This window comes from Scylla paramamosain, chromosome 7 (genome assembly GCF_035594125.1).
Source record: "Scylla paramamosain isolate STU-SP2022 chromosome 7, ASM3559412v1, whole genome shotgun sequence".
Classification (NCBI taxonomy): domain Eukaryota; kingdom Metazoa; phylum Arthropoda; class Malacostraca; order Decapoda; family Portunidae; genus Scylla; species Scylla paramamosain.
The window spans coordinates 18,812,257-18,822,256 of record NC_087157.1 but is presented as its reverse complement, the minus strand read 5'-3'; the positions used below and the strand labels follow the sequence as shown (position 1 = coordinate 18,822,256).

Genomic DNA, 10,000 nt, shown 5'->3' with positions numbered 1-10,000 from the left:
CACACACACACACACACACACACACACACACACACACACACACACACACACACACACACACACACACACAACATTAATACAAATAGATGCGCTGCAACAAAGCAACAGAGATTGGGATGCTCATTCTTACAGAGCATTATAGTGAACATGTGAGGCAGAGATAAACAAACAGACGCAGACAGACATATTGATTTAAAACACTTAGTAACATGTACTTGTTATAAGCAATTCTAAGTGACCATTACTTTCCCGTTCATTCCCATTCATTGAAGCATTTCAGTGTTGAGACGCAAAGGTAGTGTAAGTGTTGAGGCAGCGGTGGTAGTGGCCCCTTGACCTCGCAGCGAGGCAGGAAGGGGAGGCGAGGGACACCAGCAGTGACTGGCCTGAAGGCGCCTTGCGTCCCGCCTCCTCTGTGCGACCCTCTCCCTTGATTGCCTTCATGCATCAATCGCAGCATGACTTGTGCTCCTCCTCTTCAGTCTCACTTAACTACCACCTTCATATTCTAGACACCGCTGAATGTTGGCAAGCTTTACATTTATTATTTTTGCTTCTTTTTATTTTCTTATTTGATTTTGTTATATATGTAATGGTGTTTGTTCATTTTATTTTGTTGCAGCTGTTGTGCATATTTAACATTCTCAGCGTTTGAAGTGTGTTCTGTTTTCAGTGTTGTTTTCCATGTATCCATGTGTTCTTGCTTGGAGGAATTTGACGCGTTTTATTTATGACATTTCGTGTTTTTGTTCAGTATTTATTCTTTCCTCTTTTGTTCATGTGTATGTTGTTAACTCATGCAGTAAATGATTTCTGGTGGTTCTGTTTATGATGCTTCATTTTTAGCTCTTTTTAGAATAGTGAGCTGCATCACTTTTTTATGTGGATGTTTTGATATTTTCAGGAAAGGATGGCAGGTGGTGCCGCGGTGAACACTCCCAACACATGCAGGAGGAAAGTGAGTACCTGCTTCATTACATCATGTGCCCTCTATTTTGGAATTTTTTTTTTTCATTTCAACGGAAACCTGTCACTGTTGCCTACCTTTCTCCTGTCAGCTTCCCACGAATCTGTAAAGGAAAGAAAGGATGTGCTTCCATGGTATCGTGTCAGTAGTGTTATCCATTGAAGGATTAGTTTAAACCTTTTTCCAATGCGTTGTTTTTGTCTCCCATTTTTCTGCCTTCCTATGGTATACGAGTATATGTGAAAGAAGACAGAATGTAAATTTAGTCTATAATGTTCATTGCAACATCTTACAGGGAAAAAAAGTCCTTTGAGGATTAACCGAGAATCTTTTTCAGAACTATAATTTTTGTTTTCCAGTCTTCGTGTGCTTATTTTAATGTATGCATAGAGAAAAGAAGGATACGAAATCATATGTTTTCTATAATGGTGTCATCTTTTTGGTATAAATATTTACTTAGAGATTCAATTGAAACCTAACACTTAGCTGTCATTTATATATATATATATATATATATATATATATATATATATATATATATATATATATATATATATATATATATATATATATATATATATATATATATATATATATTTTTTTTTTTTTTGTATGTACGTATATATGAGTGAAGAAAGGAAAGATGCAATTACAAAAAACTTTCCACAATAATGGGAATATTCACATGAAGTCTTTTTTAGGTAACAAATATCAGATCTTCTAGTTTATATGTCTATTTATCCTTTAGTGTGTTTTACCGTTATGTTGATTAATAATATTTTGCACGTTATGATAAAGTGTCCTTGGAAACTATTACTGTAACACATTTCATTTAGTGTGAATTTCGTTTCCACGAAAAAAAAAAAAAAAAAAAAAATACTCTCCTTCTATGGAGAAAAGATATTTATATGTTCTTTGTTCAATTGGTATTGATATTATTTTTAACTCTGATTTCCCGGGAAGCGTTACCACCATGATATTCGTGACCTAACCTAAGGTAACTTTTTAGCGTCATAACCTTTGTTGTAGCTTTATTCAAGTAAAATCAAAGAGAGGAAAGCTTGTATAGTTCTGTGAAGTGTTCTTATTTGTCTCTGTGTGTGTTGATTGTCGCCTTGAAAAGTCAAGGTGACGTGGGCCTTGATGACTAGAGCCGGCCCACACTATTTGTCTCCCTTTTTTTAGAGGCTCGTCGTTGTAGATTTCTGAAAATATTAGTTTTCCTCACGTTTTTATTTTCCTTGTCAGCGAATGAAAGATAATTTATGATTTTCTTAATCATTTAGTAACGTATTTAATATCTTTGGAGGGATCATTCCCGTGGCGGAGCGAGGGGGCTCTATTTTTGTTACCGCACATCTGTACACCCCACCGCTCCCGCCTGGCCCTGGAGGGCACAACGATGATTTGGCCAGGAGCACCTTTTGATGTCCATCGTATATAAAAGTTTCGATTTCATTTTCGGAAACACTTCTTGGTAACTTTTGAAGGCGTATCTTTGTTATTTTATTTAATTTCTTCGTCAGACTCACCTTTTTTTGCTGTATTTTGCATATTTCGATTTATCGGCATGTGGGCGAAGGTTTCTGCCTCGCAACTCGCACAACTATCGCCTCATCACTACAGATCGAGCTCGAGCGCACAAAATGCGCCAATTATTTGCCATAACTCACTTCATATACGGGAAAGGGTTGTGTGAAGAAGGTGTTGTGAGGAGTAAACATAGGAGAAATTAGTTAAATCTAGAAAGGTAGCTAGCTCAGGGAAGGTGAGAAATAGCTTAAGTATTTACCACACAAAATGTAGCAGTATTTTGAATAAAATAGACTTGCTTAGAAGAATAGTGTGTGTAGAGAAATTTGATATCATTGCTTTAACTGAAACTTGGTTAGATATGTGAGGAAAAGTATTTAATCCAGAGGTCAAGATAGATGGTTATACATTGTTCTATAAAGATAGGGAAAACAGGAGAGGAGGAGGCGTCGCGTTATACGTTAGGGACACATTACAGTGTTGTATTAACAGTAGATTTAAAACAGATAGGAAAGCAGTAGTAGTACAGCAGTGTACAGTCGTGGGAGTAGTGTACATATCACCGACCAGTACAAAGGAAATTAACACCTCACTGTGGCAGGAAATAAATAGAGCAGGCAGGTACAGTCAGGTATGTGTGGTAGGAGATTTTAATTTTTGGAATATCGACTGGAGTCTAATGGTGGGTAAGAAGGAAGCAGAATTTTTTAAGGTAATTCAGGATAATTTTTTAAAACAGGTAGTCGTAGAACCCAAAAGGGGGGATAATATTCTAGATTTAATTCTTACTAACAGGGAGGAAGCAGTCACGCAGGTAGAGGTTGGAGGACAGCTAGGTAACATTGACTATAGGGAAATTAGGTACAATTTAAAATGGGAAGAAACTTTTAGAAGCAAAAACACTAGTAAAATACTTGACTTTAGGAGAGCAGAATTTGCAGGAATTAAAAAGGTACCTCCAAGGAGTTGACTGGCAACGGATGCAGGGTGAGGTCAGGTCCGGGACGGAGTTGAGAGAGATAAGGCAAGATGTGAGAGGTGAGGTGAGGTGTGAGGGTGTAGGACAAGAGGAGGTAAGATGTGTTCCGAAGGGGCGGAGGAGAGAGGGAGGGGTATATGGGTGTGAGTATGGTGGAATGTCAGGTCATGCTGAAATGAGAGAGGTGAGGTCGAGGCGAGTAGATGAGCGAGTAGAGAGGATGGTAGGGGCCGAGATGAGGGAATTAGGTGAAGTAAATGTAGATGAATTGTATAAATATTTCGTAGATAAAGTTCATACAGGTCAGTTAGCATATATCCCGTATAGGGCAATAAGATCACAGAAAAATTATCCTAAATGGATGACTGCTAGGTTAAAACATTATATAGGGTGGAAGAGAAGTACATATAAGAGATTTAGGGTAGGTGAAGAAGTTTTAAGATCACAATATAATGAATTAGTTAGAACAGTCATGAAGTTAACGAGGAAAGCTAAGGGCAATTATGAATTAAGTGTAGCCAGCCATGTGAAGACGGACCCCAAGGGATTTTATCAGGAATAGAGGACGAAGAATAAGGATACTATAGGTCCATTAAAGGCAGCAGATGGGGAGCTGGTTAGTTCTGGGGAGGAGATTAGTCAAATTCTGAATGAGTATTTTTCATCTGTCTTCACCCAGGAAAATATGCAGTATATGCCAGATAGTGAACAGATGTTTAGAGCAGATGAGAATGAGAAGCTGACAGATATTTCCATAACTAGAGAGATAGTGGAACAGGAGATAGATAGGCTAAAAAAAAGTTCAAGACACCAGGACCAGATGAAATATATCCCAGAGTACTTAAGGAATGCAAAGAGGTTATTAGTGAGCTGTTAGTCTCTGTCTTTAGGAAATCACTTGAGTCAGGTGAGGGTACCAGTAATGTGGAAGCAGGCTAATGTAGTACCCATCTTTAAGAAAGGAGATAAAACTTTAGCGTCTAACTATAGATCTGTCAGCTTAAATTCAGTTATAGGTAAAAATATTAGAGTTAATAAGAGCGAGGAACATTAGGGAACATTTAGACAAACATAACTTGATAAATTAATCACAGCATGGCTTCACGAAGGGGAAGTCTTGCATGACAAACTTGTTAAGTTTTTACAGTAAAGTGTACGAGGCAGTAGATAATGGTGATAGTTATGATATCTTGTATCTGGACTTTAGTAAAGCATTTGACAAGGTACCCCATGAAAGGCTCCTGAGAAAGGTTAGGGCACACGGGATAGATGGGAAGGTGTTAGGCTGGATAGGGTCATGGCTTAGCGACAGGCGAGAAAGAATTGTAATAAACGGCTCGAAATCCGAGTGATGTCATGTAATCAGTGGGGTGCCATAGGGATCAGTATTAGGGACATTGTTATTTCTAATATATATCAATGCCTTGGTTAGTGGAATTAGTAGTGATGTTAGTAAATTTGCGGATGACACAAAGATAGATTAATTAGATCAGAAACGGGTGCCTTCGCCTTGCAGGCAGATTTAGGATGAATGAATGGACGGACATATGGCAAATGCAATTTAATATCAATAAATGTAAAGTACGTAGCGTAGGTAGAGGAAACCCACACAGTAGGTACACATTAAACGAACAATCTCTGGTAGTTACAGGGTACGAGAAAGATTTAGGAGTTATAGTTAGCTGTGAACTCCGTCTAGGAAAACAATGCATAGAGGCTAGAAACAGGATAAATAGGGTACTAGAATTAATTTTTAGGAGTGTTAAAAGTAGAAGGCCGGAAGTAATATTAATGATATTCTTGGCGCTGGTCAGACCTCATCTAGACTACGTTGTGCAATTCTGGTCTCCACATTACAGGAAAGATATAGGTCTATTAGAATCAGTACAGAGGAGAATGACAGAAAGGATACAGGGGATGAGGAGTATTCCTTACGAGGCGAGATTGAAGTCATTAAATTTACATTCTTTAGAGAGACGTAGGTTAAGAGGGGACGTGATAGAAGTCTTTAAGTTCCCTTTCAATAGTCCAGGAGTCAAGCAATATCTTCATTTTTTCATCCCTTTCATTGGTAAATTCTGGAATTCTCTGCCTGTTTCTGTTTTTTCCCCTTCCTGTGACTAATTGTTTTAAGAGTATTGATGCACTTCCAGAAACATATTTAGTTTTTTTATTGACTTTTAATTTTTTATCTTTTTTTTTTTGTCTTTATGTATGGAAGCGGCAACTGAAAAGATTTTTTTTTTGTTCCTCTGTTTGCCATTCGCCAAGAAGATATGAGAGCGTGAGTATAAATAATGGCTATATGCAAATGTAAGAATACCATTTTATACTGACTCTAAATTAAACATGTATTGCATTGTTTACTCCAGTTTACTCAAGTTGAACCGTCCGATATCTTTTGCATCTAAATGATTTTTGTGTTCAGCTATTTGAATTTTTATTTCCAAATGCAGCTCCATGTTTTTAAGAAGCACAGAGGGTTGGAGAAAGACAAATCTTTCCTGAATCTTAATAGGTGAATGTTAATAACAGTAGTAGTAGCAATAGTAGTAGTAGTAGTAGTAGTAGTAGTAGTAGTAGTAGTAGTAGTAGTTGTAGTAGTAGTAGTTGTTGTTGTTGTTGTTGTTGTTGTTGTTGTTGTTTTTGTTGTTGTTGTCGTTGTTGTTGTAGTAAAGAGCAGGATTATTATCTGGAGTGACACCAATTCAGTTTTTGTATAATTTGTATTTTCTTACTATTATTCCACACCTTGTCAATCCATGCAAGGAAAAAAAAAAAGAAAAGCAAAAAAAGAAAACGTATATTAAAAAAGTGAGAGGCAAGACCAGCAAGTGAAACACGCCCTGCCTTCTCCATAGACTTGACGTGTTTACTGCCGCGCTTCCTGCCTGATAATTATACAGTCTTACGCTGGAGGCGCTTAATGTGGTGCATTTGTATGAAATAATTTACTTTTTGCCATGAATCTCTCTCTCTCTCTCTCTCTCTCTCTCTCTCTCTCTCTCTCTCTCTCTCTCTCTCTCTCTCTCTCTCTCTCTCTCTCTCTCTCTCTCTCTCTCTCTCTCTCTCTCTCTCTCTCACACACACACACACACACACACACACACACACACACACACACACACACACACACACACACACACACACACACACACACTTTCCTGTCGCCAAAAAAATACACACAATTCTCCTGCTACTCTATGAATTACCTTACTAGAAATGAAAAAAATGCATAAATGTTATGAATTTTGTATATTGTTGTGTGGATCACCGGAATTGTGTTGAAACCATGGAGAGAGAGAGAGAGAGAGAGAGAGAGAGAGAGAGAGAGAGAGAGAGAGAGAGAGAGAGAGAGAGAGAGAGAGAGAGAGAGAGAGAGAGAGAGAGAGAGAGAGAGAGAGAGAGAGAGAGAGAGAGAATGTGTCTTTCCTGTCACCTCAGATAAAAATCTATATATTTTTTACATTTCATTGGCGCTGAAGAACACAGACAATGAAAAAGTAAATATGACGGTTCCTTCTTTCATATTTATTTCTTATGACATTTTATGAGACAAGACTGTACTTCGGTATCCTTATGTTATATTGTTATTTTGTTTTTTATTTATTTATTTATTATCTGCTTTTTACTTTTATCTATTACATATACTTTTACTGTCCTCTGTTTTCTAACATTACTTTGTTATTTTATGCTGTTTCTTTATTGTATACATTGTTGCACGTGAGTATGTGTTTTTTTTTTTTTTTGTAAGGGAGAAAAAAAGTCATTTCGGATTTTATCTGTGGAAAGAAAACGTGTGTGGGATTTTTCTGAGGAAAATTATTCGTGTGTTGAGAGAGGAGAGTCTTTAAACTTCATTAAATGCTCTCTCTCTCTCTCTCTCTCTCTCTCTCTCTCTCTCTCTCTCTCTCTCTCTCTCTCTCTCTCTCTCTCTCTCTCTCTCTCTCTCTCTCTCTCTCTCTCTCTCTCTCTCTCTCTCTCTCTCTCTCTCTCTCTCTCTCTCTCTCTCTCTCTCTCTCTCTCTCTCTCTCTCTCTCTCTCTCTCTCTCTCTCTCTCTCTCTCTCTCTCTCTCTCTCTCTCTCTCTCTCTCTCTCTCTCTCTCTCTCGCTCGCTTTACTTAACAGTGGAACCTTGCACAGTTTAAGTGGATGAGGAGAGAAAATAGAGATACAGATGGATGGATGGATAGATAGATAGGTAGATCGTTAAAAGTTAGATAGGTAGATAGATAGACTGATAGATAGAAGGTCATATTTGCCTTGATATCGCCGTGTAATAAACCCCGAGGAATTCATTCTTCATAGAACGTTAATTGATTTATAGGCGGAAGGCGAAGCAAGGCAGCACATGTGAAAGGTAATGCAGTATAAGATAATGTGATATGGCTGCCATTTAGCGTCCTTGTGTGTGAGGTCCACAAGGCCAGAGTGAAGGGGGAGGGCACATATCAACTTATTGTAACCTTCGTAACTCTACTGACTGGATTACATTCACGGGAGTTAGTCATTATTACATATGAGTACATACATGTTGCGACAGTAAGAAAAGTATGCCTGTGCCGGTTTTTTTTTTTTTCCTTTTTCCTCTCTTTATTAACATTGGTGTTCTATTGGGGTAAAAAACGATCATGCATTGGTGCGAGAAAGGATGAAAAATTAAAGAAAAGGAAAGGACTGAGTATATATATATATATATATATATATATATATATATATATATATATATATATATATATATATATATATATATATATATATATATATATTACAGTCAAAACCCGGAATCAGTCAAAACTAGTTTTAACTAGGTATTTTCAATGTGTTGGTGAACAACTAGTATTACCTAGGCAAAACTAGTTATACCTTAATGTGTTTGATATAACTAGAAATATCAAAGTTTAACTAGTTAAATCTAGTTTTATCTGATCGTGTAAGTTAAAACTAGATTCAACAACGGTACTGAATGTCAAAAGTAGGTGAGGGATATGACCACTCGTTTGAGTACCATTGCTCGTTTGAGTGCCATTTTTGGGGAACTCAAACATAATTTGTTTGTGTTTGTAGCTCATTTTAGTACCTTTTTAGGTGGCTGAAACGTTTATTGGTCTATTCACATATGTGGAAATATATTTCCCACACTAAGTGTAGTAACAAATGCTTAATCGGACATGCAATGATAAACATGCTTTTATTCCTATCAAAATTATATAGCGGTACCTGTGTCAGACCCAAGACAAAGCGCTACAAGTTTAAATAATATCTGACAAGTTTTTACATTTATTTTTAAGAAATTTATTAATATTCATTAAAACAATAATCAATTCACAGTTCCAACTAAAAATATAACACAATAATGAAACTCATGTCATGCTGTTCAATAAAACAATAGTAATTGAAGTTACAAAGATATACATTATTTGTTTTTACATGACATACTATTGTGACACTTTGAATTACAAAGGACTTTATTTTTTTTACATTTGCAAATGTTGGTTGCACAATGTTTTGTACAATGACATCTAAAGAATCCTTGGCCTGTTCCCACACTTGAACTAGTTGCTGCACTTCTTAAAGATATTTCTTTGTCGGTAGGTATATCTTTCACATCCACATCCACATCCACAGACCCTTGACTTTGACTATGTCTTGGTTTTCCATGCAACTCTGGCCACAAAAAAGCTAAGGACGTTATAACACTATTTACAAATTCTCTTCCGTTATCACTCTGTAAAATACAGGGTGCTCCAAATGTTAAAAAAAATATCAACAAGGTGATAAGCAACTTCTTCAGCACGTTTACATTGCAATGCACGTAGTATCACAAATTTAGTTAAATGATCTTGATAAACCATTATGAATTTATATTTTCCATCTGCTTGTGTCTGCATATCAATTAAGTCCACTTGACACCGACTATTTAGCTCTGAGTGTAAGATTGGTTTGGAAACAAGTCCTCTTTTCTTTTTTATTTTTCTTACTTTGGCACACTTCACACATGGTCAAGAAGAGCTTTATCATATCGGCTGTCACATTTGCATATTTCCTGTTAATTTCACATTTCAGTCTATCTCGACCACCATGACCGATTGCTACATGAGATGTCTTAATGACTTCAAAAATCTCGGGAGCAGGAACGTAATAACGAACTTCGTCATTTTTGCTACTTGCAATCAGTTTTTGAACACCACCAATTTCAATGACATCAAACCGCTTCAGTCTTCTGTACTGTAGAGACGTTTTCTTCTTAGCAGTTTTAGCCTCCTTTACCTCCTGCAACAGTGAACCGTATTTTTCTGCAGTAAGTATGTTGCAGTGTGATTCCTGTTGCACGTCCCACTTCAGTATGGTCTGTAAAAACATAGTCTCCCATTCAGTGTCAGCTGCCTGGTTAGGAGGGCGGTCAAGAGGGTGTTCAGGATGGTGAGGTGAGCTCCAAGTTGCCATCTTGTTGTATTGGTGGCTCACGAACAACTGAAAGGTGAAGTAAATCAGTGAACCAGGTAAATGAGAATGAATCC

The 10,000-nt window shown here is 37.1% G+C and overlaps 1 protein-coding gene across 11 annotated transcripts in view; it reads left to right on the top strand.

The window, feature by feature from the left end:
- The window catches only part of LOC135102177 (multiple epidermal growth factor-like domains protein 6), a 193,586-nt gene that overhangs the window by 141,865 nt on the left and 41,721 nt on the right, over positions 1–10,000 (top strand). For all 11 annotated transcript variants that reach the window (XM_064006984.1, XM_064006981.1, XM_064006980.1 and 8 more), the window contains one exon: positions 905–958. In XM_064006984.1, the coding sequence (XP_063863054.1) occupies positions 905–958 (54 nt within the window). The remainder of the gene's footprint in view (positions 1–904; positions 959–10,000) is intronic.